General features: G+C 47.6%; 2 protein-coding genes across 5 annotated transcripts in view; both read right to left on the bottom strand.

Moving 5' to 3' along the window:
• KIAA1191 overlaps window positions 1-14,882 on the bottom strand; it is a 282,731-nt gene that overhangs the window by 85,944 nt on the left and 181,905 nt on the right. The window lies entirely within an intron of this gene.
• RNF44 (ring finger protein 44) overlaps window positions 1-14,882 on the bottom strand; it is a 62,600-nt gene that overhangs the window by 5,896 nt on the left and 41,822 nt on the right. For all 4 annotated transcript variants that reach the window (XR_014005490.1, XM_081184959.1, XM_081184960.1 and 1 more), the window contains exons 2-9: window positions 12,647-12,828; window positions 11,327-11,543; window positions 8,795-8,962; window positions 8,274-8,447; window positions 4,216-4,383; window positions 3,523-3,641; window positions 3,200-3,287; window positions 2,803-2,924 (exon numbers count right to left, since the gene is read on the bottom strand). Coding sequence is in view for 3 of the 4 variants with exons in the window: in XM_081184959.1 (XP_081041085.1) it covers window positions 2,803-2,924; window positions 3,200-3,287; window positions 3,523-3,641; window positions 4,216-4,383; window positions 8,274-8,447; window positions 8,795-8,962; window positions 11,327-11,543; window positions 12,647-12,753 (1,163 nt within the window). In the remaining variant the exon portion in view is untranslated. The remainder of the gene's footprint in view (window positions 1-2,802; window positions 2,925-3,199; window positions 3,288-3,522; window positions 3,642-4,215; window positions 4,384-8,273; window positions 8,448-8,794; window positions 8,963-11,326; window positions 11,544-12,646; window positions 12,829-14,882) is intronic.

Raw genomic sequence — 14,882 nt, 5'->3', positions numbered from 1 at the left:
TTCACTGACTATGCAAAAGCCTTTGACTGTGTCGACCACAGCAAACTATGGCAAGTTCTGAAAGAAATGGGAGTGCCTGATCACCTCATCCTGAGAAATCTCTATGTGGGACAAGAAGCTACAGTTAGAACTGGATATGGAACAACTGATTGGTTCAAAATTGGGAAAGGAGTACAACAAGGCTGTATATTGTCTCCCTGCTTATTTAACTTATATGCAGAATTCATCATGCGAAAGGCTGGACTCGATGAATCCCAAACCAGAATTAAGATTGCCGGAAGAAATATCAACAACCTCAGATATGCTGATGACACAACCTTGATGGCAGAAAGTGAGGAGGAATTAGAGAACCTTTTAATGAGGGTGAAAGAGGAGAGCGCAAAATATGGTCTGAAGCTCAACATCAAAAAAATGAAGATCATGGCCACTGGGCCCATTACCTCCTGGCAAACAGAAGGGGAAGAAATGGAGGCAGTGAGAGATTTTACTTGCTTGGGTTCCATGATCACTGCAGATGGTGAAAGCAGCCACGAAATTAAAAGACGCCTGCTTCTTGGGAGAAAGGCGATGACAAACCTAGACAGCATCTTAAAAAGTAGAGACATCACCTTGCCAACAAAGGTCCGTATAGTTAAAGCCATGGTCTTCCCAGTAGTGATGTATGGAAGTGAGAGCTGAACCATAAAGAAGGCTGACCGCCAAAGAATTGATGCTTTTGAATTATGGTGCTGGAGGAGACTCTTGAGAGTCCCATGGACTGCAAGAAGATCAAACGTATCCATTCTTAAGGAAATCAGCCCTGAGTGCTCACTGGAAGGACAGATCGTGAAGCTGAGGCTCCAATACTTTGGCTACCTCATGAGAAGACTCCCTGGAAAAGACCCTGATGCTGGGAAAGATGGAGGGAACAAGGAGAAGGGGACGACAGAGGACGAGATGGTTGGATAGTGTCTTCGAAGCTACCAGCATGAGTTTGACCAAACTGCAGGAGGCAGTGGAAGACAGGAGTGCCTGGTGTGCTCTGGTCCATGGGGTCACGAAGAGTCGGACATGACTAAATGACTAAACAACAACAACATACCACCCTTCATCCAAATACCCCAACAGAAAAAAACAAAATGCATAATAAAATAAAAACAAACCAATAACCTTCCTTCTACAAACACATGTAAAATGTCATAGAACAGCCAAACGCTTGGTTGAAGAGAAACATTTTCACCCGGCACGTAAAGATGTTTAATGAAGGCACCAAGAGAGCCACCCTGGGGAGAGAATTCCACAAACAGGGAGCCACTGCAGAAAAGGCCTGTTCTTGTGTTGCCACCCTCTGGGCCTCTTGTGGGGGAAGCACATGAGAAAGGGCCTCAGATTATGATTGCAGAGTCTGGAGCAGTTCATATGGGTAGAAGTGGTTCTTGAAATACTGTGGTTCTGAGCCATGTAAGGCTATATAGGTCAGAACCAGCACTTTGAATTGGGAAACTAATTGGCAGCCAGTACTGTTGGGCCAGGATCGGTGTAATATGCTCAAACTGTCCTGCCCCAATGAGCAACCACAATCAGTGCAGATTTTGGCCAAGACCTCCCCACCCCCATGCTTTGAGCAGGGGTTGGGGTTTTTGAATAGTTTTTCCCACTCTCAGGCATTTCTCATGGTTATTCATTTAAATATTTAATTGGTCCCCTTTTTTATTAAACCCACCAATCTATTATTTTTTCATACTTCAAAGACCACTCTGAATGAAAGGGGCCTTTGATTAGCAGAAGGTCAAAGCAATACTTGCAAATCAGGATTGTATATATTCTTCTTCTCTTGTGTTTTTAAATTGTTTTAAGTTGTTTTGATTCAGTGGTTTTGATATGGTAACTTTCTAAATATGATTTATAACTGACTGAGGTGTTTTATTAGCTGTAATTCTTTTTTTAATGCATATTGTGAGCGGCCCTGGGTCCTGCGCTATGAGAAAGGTGGGATATAATGAAATAAAAAGAACAGATAGGAAGGTCACAAGGACCAGTCAATCAGCCCTCTGCACAGCTCGCTTGCCCTGGAAACAGGAAGAACCAGTTGCTCATGAGTTGGATTCAGTTTGGAGGTCTGTACGTATATCAAGAAAGAAAAGAAAGAAAAAAGGGTGAGTGCAACCCCCTCCCCACAACACATTTTAAGGTTAAATAATAATTAAAAGGGGCAAGCGTAGATCAACAACAGGCGTACAACTCAAGTTATTTATTTCTCGCTTCACTGTATGTTCCATAGGAGAGTCAACATGGATTATTTTATTTATCAATGTGACATCCCACTAAGTCATACACAGAGCAGCCCAACGGAAATCAATGGGCTGATTCTTCCAGTGGACTTCTTCCACTTCTTCCAGTGGATCCACTCATACTATGACTTAGTCGGGTATCACCCTAGAGTTGTTTATATTCCACCCTTTCACTGCAGTTGCATTGCTCAGAGAGACTTACAATCGTATGCAAAATGATGCTGAAGGAAACTCTTTCCCCAACTGCTAGGAAAGGGACAACTAAAGATTGGGTCCCTGCAATATGAGCAGGAGACAGGCAGAATTCCCTGCTGCCACTCACATAAAGTGGCAATGACCACCTGTGTTCTAAATCCTGTGTATCTAGTACTAGTTACACCACCATCATCATCCCCCCTCTCTCTCTCTTTCACTCACACACTCACAAACAGAAACCCTCATGCCTGCTATCCCAATTCCTTCCAAATTCAGCTGTGCTGCCTTCTATTCCCCATCTAGGACTCCACTGGAGGCCCTTTCTCCCAACACTTACAAGGTTTGCTCCGACTGATGGCTTTCTGGGTTGAAGCGGTAGGATGGAAGGTGTTCGATGTCTGCTTTGGTGAGTCCCCGGGGTTTGGCCTCTCCTAGCCTCTCGGCCAGGTTCAGTAATGCCTAGTGGAAGATTTAAAAAAAGAACATACATACACAGCTGATCAGCTTCCTTCTGGGCTCCAATCAGGCTTCCTCCTACACCCTGAAACCCATTCTTTCAACAGTACGTTCACCACAGGACGGTTCCTTCTCCTAGCACTGCTGCCACTTGACCCCATCACACGGCAAACCCTACCATCTTCCTGTTCCACCATGCACTGAGGGTACCACTAACCAGCTGCTCTAGAGCCTTCCTGCCATGCCGATGCCCCCTAGGGAGAGGGAGGCCAACCCACCTCATAGTTTTCCATCTCCACATCATCCACATCCAAGTCCAAACTTATTGTAGGCCCCACAGCTGTCGGTGACACAGGAAGCATTGATCTAAAGTTCAAAGGCAGAGGGGAGTAGTCAACAGGAGCAGAAAAGCGTGTAGGCACAGAAACCAACCTTGCGTTTTGAATGAGTACATGGGTAGGAAAAGGAGGCAAGTCCATATTCCCACCAAGGGGTCACGCTGAAAGAAAGGCAAGGCCCTCAGCCCTAGACCCCAGCAGCAAAGAGGAGGTTTCTTCCTCAAGCAGCACTTCCTCCCTCTGTTTGATCAATGGATACTCACAGGAAGTATGGCAGGAAGCTTGGGTAGTATGGAGGCGGCGGTGGGGGCGGAGGCGGCAGTGGCTGCTGCAATCTGTATCGCTGGGTGTTCAGTCGCCGGGGCATCATGTGTGGATATGGCTGTTGGAAACACCGGGAGGTGAGTCAGTTTGATGCATACTGAGATGGTGCTGACTAATCCCTAGGCAGTATATCCCCCATACCAAACAGGACACAAATAAAAATCTGCAGCTAGGAAAACAGAAACATTCTGCACCAAGAAAGGATGAATTCTGCAGCATGAAACATTATCAATTGCTGCAGATCTTCAAAGCCGCCTTATACAGGTTGTCTGTATCCCCACGGAACAACGGCACATACTTGCACAAGTATTTCTTACACGAGTGGGGGAGTTAAGAGCTGCAAATGCAAAAGGAGAGCTCCCAAACTGTGAAGAGTCATCCTTTCGTGAAATGGCATCTACCCACCCACCGAGGCTACTGAAAAGGGCTAGCCAACTCTGGAGAAAGACCCTGAGCCCTGGTCACTCGTTTTGCACCTCACAGTGTACAAAGGGTCCTCAGATGGTCAGCCCTGCTGAAGCACAGAGTTCCATTATTCCTGAGCAAACGAAGGACCGTCTTTAAAGAGGCCCTTTCCCCCTCAGGGGGGTCCAGTGCTTGAGGCCTCATTGCTATGATCCCAGAACACTCACCACGCCAAAGGGCAGTTCCTGGTGCAGTGGGTCATGGGTGTGTGGAAGGTAATGTAGTGGCACGGAGGGAGACAGTGCAGGAGTATGGTGGGAAGGAGAATAGGAGAAGCCTCCGATAGAGTGCTGTTCACCCCGGAGCTCCACCTCATTGTCTATCCTCTGCAGTGGCTGTGGAGAAAGCAGACAATATACAGGGCTAACTAGAAATGCTGCCATTCTTACTCAGGATAGTACAGAACAGGGTGGTCCAAGGTGCAGCCCTCAAGGCCTTTTTGGCAGCCCTCAGCAACACAAGAACCGCCTCCCCTGCCCTTGCACTGCCTTCCCAAAGCTGGGTAAGCGAGGCGCTAAGGAGGTGGGAGGGCTCTAGGACCTTGCCAGAGCCCCACACTTCCTTCCCAAAGGCAGAGCAAGGGTGGGGGTGGGGAGAAGCATCCTATTTTTGCCTTGTTCCCCCCACGCAACAAGATTTTGTCCAGCATTCTGTATCTTGAATTCAAGTCCTGGAAGACCTGCTCCCTGTCCTGCAGGCCTTTTCCCACCGGGCCTAGGCAGGTGGAGCCCTGATGGACTCCAGCTACAAAAAGCTGAGGTTACAGAACAATCTTAGGCTGCAGTGTTGTTTGAGAGGGTTTGTTGCACATTAATTGATGTTAATGTTCTGTAACTTCATTTTGGATCTTATGATTTATGTGACCATTGTTCCAATTTTTGATGTCGTGTTTATTGTTTATTACTATTTATCTATGTCTGCAGCTATGTAATTTTTTGTATGTTGTAAGCCACCTTAAGCATGATTAACTTTGGAAAGGTATCATACAAATAAAATGACTGATTGATTGATTGATTGATTGATTGAATGGACACTGGGAGAAAGTCCACAGCTCAGTGGCTATGCTTTCAAGAGCCCAGTGTGGCCCCCTAGCATCTCCAGGGAGTGTTGGGGAAAGAGGCCCTTCTGGAACCTGAGAAAGCTGCTGGCAGTGAGTGTGTAGACAACACTGGGCTACAAGGACTGAGGGCAGCATCCTATTGTAATTTTAAGATGACTACTGCCCCATCCAAAACCCCACATCAAATCCTTTTGTACTGTACACTAGACACACTCAAACCACTAAGCCCGACTGTTACTGCCACAGACCCTCTTTCATAACGATGCCTGCTCTTTTAGACCAATACTAAATCCTTGGCGCGGGTGGCGCTGTGGGTAAAAGCCTCAGCGCCTAGGGCTTGCCGATCGAAAGGTCGGCGGTTCGAATCCCCGCGGCGGGGTGCGCTCCCGTTGCTCGGTCCCAGCGCCTGCCAACCTAGCAGTTCGAAAGCACCCCCGGGTGCAAGTAGGTAAATAGGGACCGCTTACTGGCGGGAAGGTAAATGGCGTTTCCGTGTGCTGCGCTGGCTCGCCAGATGCAGCTTTGTCACGCTGGCCACATGACCCGGAAGTGTCTCCGGACAGCGCTGGCCCCCGGCCTCTTGAGTGAGATGGGCGCACAACCCCAGAGTCTGTCAAGACTGGCCCGTACGGGCAGGGGTACCTTTACCTTCACCTTAAATCCTTGGCACTGTTCCCTCTGGCAGCAAGTTGCTAATGCTGACTACAGTACATGAAAAAGCATAGTGCATAGTGCACAGAGTCCCATACTCCTCCTAACTAGTAGCATCGCTGGGAACTGTTGCTCCAAATCTGTCATCTCCATTTCATTTAGTCACCCTCCTTTCCTTGCTTCCTCTTCAAAGAGAAGACGCTGAAGGATGGAACCCAAATTATACAGGCAGAAAATATAGGAAGGGTACAGAAGTCACCCAGGGCGGGAGTGTGTGCGTAACAGTGTAGCCTGTAAAAATCTATCCCAACACATGTAGGGTTCATTTAAGTTTGTATGGATTCATCTGATCTGCATTAAATCTGCCAAACATATCAGAAGGCCAGACAGGTAACAGACCTCAAGCTTCCAATGCCCTGAAGACGTTCTGGCTAGCCCTGCTCAGCTCAGGGTTCACTGGTTAGTTCTGGGGGTTGCTGCCTCAACTTCAGTTACCCACTTAAAAAATAGGAAGATTAACAGCCAGCCTCACAGGATTCATTGTGTTGCATGTTGGGAGGATGGAATTGTGATGTAAGGCATTCTGGACACTGAACAGTTTATAGCAATGTATTATTTCAATCATATATCACCTTGAGCATTCTTATTAAAAATAGAAATGCAAATCATAAATACTGCAAGAAAAATGTGCATGTTAATATTTTTATTTTTATTTATTGAATTCATATACTGCCCTATAACTGGAGGTCTCACAGAATAAAATCAAAATATAAAACCACAAAATACATAATCAAAATAAAAACAACCCAATATCCTCCTCAAAAAACAAAACAAAAAACCCCTCACATTTAAAAAGCGCATAGAATGTCAATCAACTCAACCAAAGGGCTGGTTAAAAAGGAACGATTTTGCTTGGTTCCTAAAGGTGTATAATGAAGGCGCCAGGTGAACTTCTCTGGGGAGAGCATTCCACAGATGGGGAGCCACTGCAGAGAAGGACCTCTCAAGGAGGAGGCACACAAAGAAGGGCCTCAGAAGATGATCTCAGGGTCCAGGTAGAAAGAGGCGGTCCTTGAGATACTGCGATTCTGAGCCGTTTAAGGCTTTATAGGTCAAAACCAGCACTTTGAATTGGACCTGGAAACTAATTGGTAGCCAGTGCAGTCGGACCAGGATCGGTTTAATATGCTCAAACCATCTTGCTCCAGTGAGCAACCTGGCCACTGAATTCTGCACTAGCTGAAGTTTCCAAACCGTCTTCAGAGGCAGCCTTACGTATAGCACATTGCAGTAATCTAACCTTGAGGTTACCAGAGCATAGACAACAGTAGTTAGGCTATCCCTGTCCAGATAGGGGCGTAGCTGAGACACCAGCCGAAGCTGATGGAAGGCACTCTGGGCCACTGAGGCCACCTGAGCCTCGAGCGACAGCAAAGGATCCAGGGTTACGCCCAAGATATGAACCTGCCCCTTCAGGGGCAGCATAACCCCATCAAGAGCAGGCAACCACCCAGCCATCTGGTTGCAGTGCCAAGGTCCAATCAGCTCCAGGTGATCAGTGGCAGCAAGGGACCGCTCCTTACCCCAACTCTTTATGCAGAACCCCCTCCTTGTTCCACCTAGTCACAACAGATGTGGCATACGGATGGAACTGCTGCCACAGAGGCACTAAGTACCGTCACTCCACGCTGTCCTACATGGTACATACTGAGCAAGGTAACTTCATGCCTGCTGATGTGTGCAGCCCAGGCTTGGCTTTGCAGCTAGCCTGAGCCAGACAGGATTCTAGGCAACTGACTGTGATACATTGGATACAGTGAAAAGGAGACCTGTCCATCATACAGACAACCTACCTTCAGTGTTTAAAATTAGCCAGGGACATTTTAAACCTGGCTTCCAGCCATTTACAACCAAGTACAATCAACATGAGTTTCAGGAAGCAAAATGCTTTTTCTGTGTAGCCTGAGCAGGAGCAGACACCATTAAGAAAAGGCGGTCGGCATAGGCCAATATGTATATGGACTGTCCCTGGATCAAGGGATTTTTCTTCTTTAAGTTCTCAAAGCTCTTAACCTAACTCAAGGTTGTCATCTGAACTAGTCAGATGTTTAACTGCTAATCAATTACAGCCAGCCCATTGTTTGTGGGGCGAAAGACGACTTTGGAGCTGTCTTGCCCCAAAATGGCAACCAGATGTTCTGTTTTGGCAAATGAAACCTTGGTTTAAGGAGCCATTTGGCACCTAGCTTATATATGTGAGTTTCTAGCATTGCCTACCTACCTCTGATGACCACTGGAAACCAGGTACAGTTCTCTCTTGTTACAACGGCAAGAGACCTCCTTTGAAGACTGAAACCCAAGTCTTCAACTGTACGCTACGCTGGAGAACTGAGATCGCACCAGCTTTGATATCCCTCAGAAGAACAGAGCTGAGAGCATGGAGTGGGGATAGGACCCAGACATCCCTCCCTTCCCTCCGCCAAGCCCACCCGCCTGCCACCCCAAACAACTTACCATGCGAGGGTGCTGGGGTTGGAGTGGGACAAACTGGCTGAGGGGAGCCATGTGTGGAGGCTGGTGTGGCGGCACAGGCGGTGGAGGGTGCAGGATGTAATGGTCGCTGGAAATGAGCGGCGGGAACGTTTGGTAGGAGACAGGGAGCTGCTGCATGGCACAGGCCTGGATCAGCTATAAGAAGGGAGGGAGGGAGGGAAGGGAAGAGAGTCACCACTGAGAGTCACCATGAGAAGGCTACAACCAACTTGAAAGGCAGCTGATGTCGGTCTGGCTATAGAACAGGGTGCGGAGAATCTCATGAGCAGCAGGCTATATCCTCTCCTCTAAGATCGGCAGGAAACCTACGGGCCTTAAGCAGAATGTCAATATATCCCAGCCTCTTTTTATAGGTAAAAAAACCAGCCCGGCTGATCAGGTATCAAACCCAAACAGAGAAGTGGTGCAATACCCCCCTCATGGCAAATCAGAGAACAAGACATTTAACCTTCACTGCTCTCTCCCCATACCAAGAGACTCACGGGGGGTGGGAGGCAGCAGAGTGGGTAGTGCTGTCCGCTGAACATCACTGAGCATGCTGGGAGCTGCTGCGCACTGCAACCTGGGATGTGCTGGCCGGTGTGAATGGGGAAGCCTTGTGTGGTTACTGTGGTCACCGTGTAGGAGAGAGGGATGGCTCCCTGATGCACCTGGAGGAAAGAGAGCAGCAGCGGCAGAATCAAAAGTCACACCTCCTCACATGGGGATGTTCAATCTGCCTTAGATAACTCCTCGCCTGCCACTGCCACCACCAAAGAGCCCACGGCTAAAGTATGCCGAAGAAAGATGCAAGATTCAGATAACCACAAAGTAGAAATTGATGAAATACAATTCATAAGATTAGTGTTCCAAATCTACAGCAAACCCACAACTTATGCACATTTAACTTGTGCACATTCAGCTCCACACACATGGCAAAAAAATAAAATAAAAATTGAAATGGAGGCAGAGTTGTGAGAAAAATGGCTTTGACAATCCCACCCACCATTTAACCCAATGTATTTTAACCATATGCAATTTTGGCTTTAGGCGTGATCGCTGTAACATAACCCCCACAGAAGTTGTGGGCTTACTGTACAAGCATGTCCAAGAATTTAAGAGTTGGGATGACACGCTCTCTGAAAGAACACTTCCCAGGCTGCTATGTGTAAGTTCTGGAGATCAAGGATGAGTTATATAGTACTCAGCTTCCTCTAGGAACCAGCATTGCAGCTGACAGACACTTGCAGCTTCTCCCTTGAAGAAGCGTTCCCATTATGGCTCTCAGGGCGTGAGGGCAAAACTTTCTGTAGGTCACAGAATTAATATTTGAACCTATGACTAGCTCATTTCATCTCCTACTGGGAAGCTGCAGGACTCTGTACAATATATGAATTTCTAAAGCTCTGCATTCAAACTGACTCTCGGTGAAAATTTCCTGAGGTGAATCTAGTGACCCAACTACCCATCAAGCGTCTGGAATCCTCCTGGGCTTCTTTTAAGAAATAGTTAGATCTTGAACGCTTGTCCACATACTTTCAATTGTATTTCATCAATTACTATTTTGTGCCTTGAAAAATATACATTCTGTTTACGACTTATCCTAAGTGGTTTACTTCTCCTGGTTCCAAGTCCCTCATTTTGGGATATGCGACATGCACAGAAAACTGGCATTTTTGAGCCTCTGGTCTCCCAAAAGGTTGTGCGAGCTCCCAAACTGAGACATAACCCTCACAGTTAGTTTATTGCCTTTGATGAAACGATATCCTGAGTTTTATTTTCATTTTATTTTGCAGATGGTTAGCAATGCAATTTTATTTTATTTTTATATTGCACAGTGCAATGTGGAGAAGGATTTGTTATTTGAAAATGAATTGGGTTCAGTCTGTGCACCTGAAGGCCTCCTTCCTTCTTTCACTAGAAGATGTGTCATCACGTTGTTCCACCAGCCGAAAAGGGTCCCAAGTTGAGGTGTTCAATCCTTAGCCCACCTATTTTGCTTGTGATGGGTGGTTTTCAGATATATGTTAGATATACAGTGGTACCTCAGGTTACATACGCTTCAGGCTACAGACTCCGCTAACCCAGAAATAGTACCTCGGGTTAAGAACTTTGCTTCAGGATGAGAACAGAAATCGTGCTCTGGCGGTGCGGCAGCAGTGGGAGGCCCCATTAGCTAAAGTGGTGCTTCAGGTTAAGAAAAGTTTCAGGTTAAGGACGGACCTCTGGAACGAATTAAGTACTTAACCCGAGGTACCACTGTAGAAAGAATGGAAGGGAGAACAGTACTATTGTGTCCCCCCTACCCGGCAAATGGCCTGTAAAAAGTCTTCCACAGCCATTGAAGTTTCGTTTTGTGGGAAGTCTGCAGGAATCCCACTGCAGGGACTTGCACTCCGTATTTGCTAGACACACCAGTCCAACCTATTTTGGATCTTACAGCCAAAAGCAGCACATGGTACAAAATCAAATTTCAATATGACAGAACATTCATGTCCTTGGGTTTGGTTGCTTTGTCAGTCAGGAAACGGAAGTTCTGGTGGAGAGCAACATGGAGAGCAGGAGTAGCTAAGCTGTAGCCCTCCAAACTCTCATCAGTCCCAGCCAGCATTGGCCAAGGTTGATGGGAGCTGTAGGCCACCAACACATGGGAGGCCACAGGTGAGGTACCCGGATGCAGAAAGATGTTGTTTCTCTGTGCTCAGGCTAGCAAGGAAGGTGCCAGCTTTTTGCTGAATACGGGTTGGGAGTGGGCACCCGCTGCCAGGCACTCTACTGGCCTGGATACAGCTGTGCCAATCTCCACTGACAAAAACGGAGTATATCCAACACACAATTGCCTTCCACTTCAGTGGCGGAAAAGTGAAGGGAGCAGATGTGCTTGCCCTGACCAGGTCTGCTGGTCCTGGTCAGCTTGGGATCTCGGCAAATCCCAGCCACAGTTTCTCCATTGGTGGGACAAGATTCCAGCCCTTGGAATCCGCAGAGTTTTGAGCCATCTACCCCCCCAACCCCTCCCCAGGCATCATCCTTACCTGCTCATGGAGATCCACCATGAATGGATGCTGGTGGGGTGGGTGTGCAGCCGGGTGAAGCATTCGTGGTGGCGTATTGGCCAGAACGTACGCCGGGTGCTCATCTACAGGGGTGTGTGGCTGCTGGAAAAAAGCCGGGTGCAAGTAGTTCTCATCCTGGGCTAGGAGAGTTTGCAGAGGTCGCTCGCGTCGGCCCCAGTGGTGCCGGGAAGAAGGGCTGTGGAGCCAGTTGTGGGGAGAGAAATATAGAGGGGTGACCCCAGGGGCCAGCCAATTATCTGCACTGAGCTCTCAGCTAGAAATTCACCCATTTTATTGTATGTGTTTTGTTTTGTTTTAACAGCAGGGCTAGGCCAGAACAGCAACACAAGGGAGCAACTGTTGGTGCAGCAAAAAAACTAGGACACAAGTTCAGTCATAACACTGAATACAGAGACATAACATGGAACAAAGCCTTGAGTGGGTTCCTTTGAGCGGAAAGCTAAGAGATAAGATAGAATCTAAATATATATTATTTTATTATCATTGCTGCATTCTTTCCAGGACTCTGGTTTGACCAAACCCTTCAGCATACAAAGTGAATCTGTTCTTCCCGGTATCTCAGGCAGGGCTGGGAAACCTGTGGTCCTCCGGATAATGTCCAGAGTAGCTGAGCCTGATGGGAGTTGGAGATCAGCAATATCGGGGGAGACAGGAATAGGTTAAGGTGTCACATCTCAAAGAGCCTCCCAAACATGGCAGGTTCCCAGCATCTGGAGCAAAGCTAGCTTAGTATAAGGCAAGTAAATTAATCCTAAAATCATTAAAACACAGGCTTGCTTTGGAGGCCTTTCAACTGATGGTTCAATACCTTTCTGCTGGTAATCCTGGTCACCCAGTCTTTCCTTCTGCACCTGCATCTTGGATGTGCATTGCAACACAGATGGCTACCTGGACTCTGGATGAGAGCAAAGCTTTAAGTTTGCTCAGGCAGTATCTGGATTAATTTTGTTCAGATACCTACACAAACACCTTGCATGTAAACAAGCTGTGCGTGTCAACGGGATAACACCAGATGGACAGTGCAAGGTTTTCTTCTCATTTAACTTCATATGAGAGGAAGATGGGAGCTGGCGGGTAAAGCAAATATGCTCCAGAAAATGTTGGCTTACATTAATATGGATTGCACTTTTGCTTTCAGAATTGCATAGGGAACCTTTTGGAAATTAGAGGGGACCACTTTCACTATCCGCTTACATACAGGGAGACTCCGGCTTTTCCAGCGCTTGCCCTAAAAAACCTCCAGGTGATCTGCACAGTGAAAGAGAGGAAGAGTCGTACCTTCTCCTGAGGTGTGTTGGGCTGTCACAGCTTCCCCCTGAGAATCGTCGCTGGTCAAAGGGGACAGAAGGAGGCCGCCTATTCACTGCCAGTTCCCATGGTCGCATTGGGGACGTTGGCAAGGCAGGAGGGGGTGCTGGATCTCAGACTCCAAACACGACAGCACCCCGGTTCTTTGGGATCTGTAGAAAGTGGAGAAACAGCCAGTGAGCCGGAGCTTGGAGGCAAGGAGAGGTGTCAAGCGGTTTCAGTTCATGACAACAGTCATGCCATGATCAGTCGTGCCAACGCTAGGAGGCTACAGCACATCGGGAAGTGGTGGGGAAAATGCTCCATGCGTTCAGCCACAGACCAGGCCTCTTCCCTAATTACATCTCCTCCCACAATGCACATGAGGTGCTCTCCCCAAATGTCTACTTCCTCTGCTCAGACCCCTTCCACCAGCCTTTCCCTTCCTCTACCTGTATCTCTCCATGTATCGTATTCTACCCCTGCCTCCCTTAATCCCCACCATAGCTCTGTGAAGCAGGCTAGGCTGAGACACACTGACCAGTGAGCTTTGTGGCTGAGTGGGCATATGGCGGATTTGGCTTTTGGCTTTGAAGCACCAAGTTCAAATGCTCTCACCACTACACCACACGGGGACATGCCTCTTCCAGGAGCGAATGTTTTGTGAATCGGACGTTGACTGAGAGGCATGCAAATGTATGGCATGTTTTGAGGGGGAAGAGTTAATATGGAGAAGTGTTGCTCCCCCCCCCCATGAGCACAGGCCACTATTGCCAACCAAGTGCCAATCTATGCCTGTCTAATGGCGGAAGCAATCTCAGAAAACCACACGGCTCACAGCCGAGCCTGTTCCCAAAGGTGGGAAGAGGGGGCAAGACAGAGCAGAGCTCAAAGGCTCTGATGACAGAGCGGTGTGCGCATAAAGTAGCTGTGATAAAAGACCAACACCCCCCCCCATGGGAACTGCTCCTCGGCACAAGCTTTGTACTTTCCTGCCCCCATCTCATCAACGGCATCAATTTCATCACCATTAGCGGAAAGGCTGCACGTCCTATTAAGCACACAGCTGGCAAATGACCCAAACAGAGCAAGGAGATGCCCCCAACTGCAATGCTTCTGCAAACAGATGACTTTGTAACAAATCCCCGGAATTAAAACACAGCTGTGGCGCTTTTCTACAGGGTCCAGGCCTTGGCATGGGTGGACAGCGTAACACCAAGGTGTCTTGAGCACTGAGCACCACGGGCTGTGTGAGCAGCCCCAAGTCTCTTCAGAGAAAGAAATGTCGCTGGGCAGAGTTCTGTTCCCTTACAGTATCCTTGTTATTTTATTCATTCCCATGGAACACACCATGAGCAGCCAGAACTACGGACAGCGGGGAACCAAGCCTGTTTTGCAGAAGCCACTGGCAGGCTGGATGTGGGCAAACAAGGTGAAACACAGCCAGGACAAGGAAGCCTAGTGGTCCTGGGGCTTGATCTGGACAGGGCTGAACTCCCCTTTAAAAATCAGCTTCACTGTTTGAGAGTGCTCCAGGCCTCAGCTTCGATCCTGGATGGTCCATGTAGTGGCTCTGGCCATAAGTGATTCTGCTCCACTTCAGCAGATGCCAGACCTGTCCAAAGTTAAGCATACACTAGTAGTACCCATTAATATTGGATTGCTGGCACACACTTTTACGCGGGGCTGCCTTTGAAGACCACTAAAAATAATAAAATTCTACTAGAATGCTGCCGAAGGAATTTTGAGCAGTATCAGGTTTTAGGGTCACATTACTAACAGCCTGGTACAATTTCATTCTGTGCCATCAGGTAGGGACAAACACACTCCAAAAGTATGGGGTGTGTGGAAGTCAGTTAGTCTCCCACAACTCCTTATTCCAGGTATTCCTTAAATGTGGGTGTTGCAGGACACGCACTCCTTAATTTAGGGAGCAATCTATGCTTTAATTTTTATGGCTTTTGGGAGCAATTCTACCCCTAACTGGAATGACCAAGAAGGCAAAAAAACAAAAACAAAAACCAACAACCCCAAAACACTCACTCCAGGAATAAAAGTAAACTCAAAACTGATGTTCAATGTTTTTGATATTTAACTCAGAACCTATTCTGTCCATTTTGTGGGGGAAATAACAGATGAAAAGACTGTGGGCAACATCTAAGTAAGTAGATGTGCTAGCCCAAGTATTTCCACTTGTGCCATGGAAAGTCTCCCTCTCTTCTCTACA

This window comes from Podarcis bocagei (genome assembly GCF_964188305.1).
Source record: "Podarcis bocagei genome assembly, chromosome: 2".
In the NCBI taxonomy this organism is placed as follows: Eukaryota; Metazoa; Chordata; class Lepidosauria; order Squamata; family Lacertidae; genus Podarcis; species Podarcis bocagei.
The sequence above is the reverse complement of the archived record's forward strand: the minus strand, read 5'-3'. Positions and strand labels throughout refer to the sequence as shown.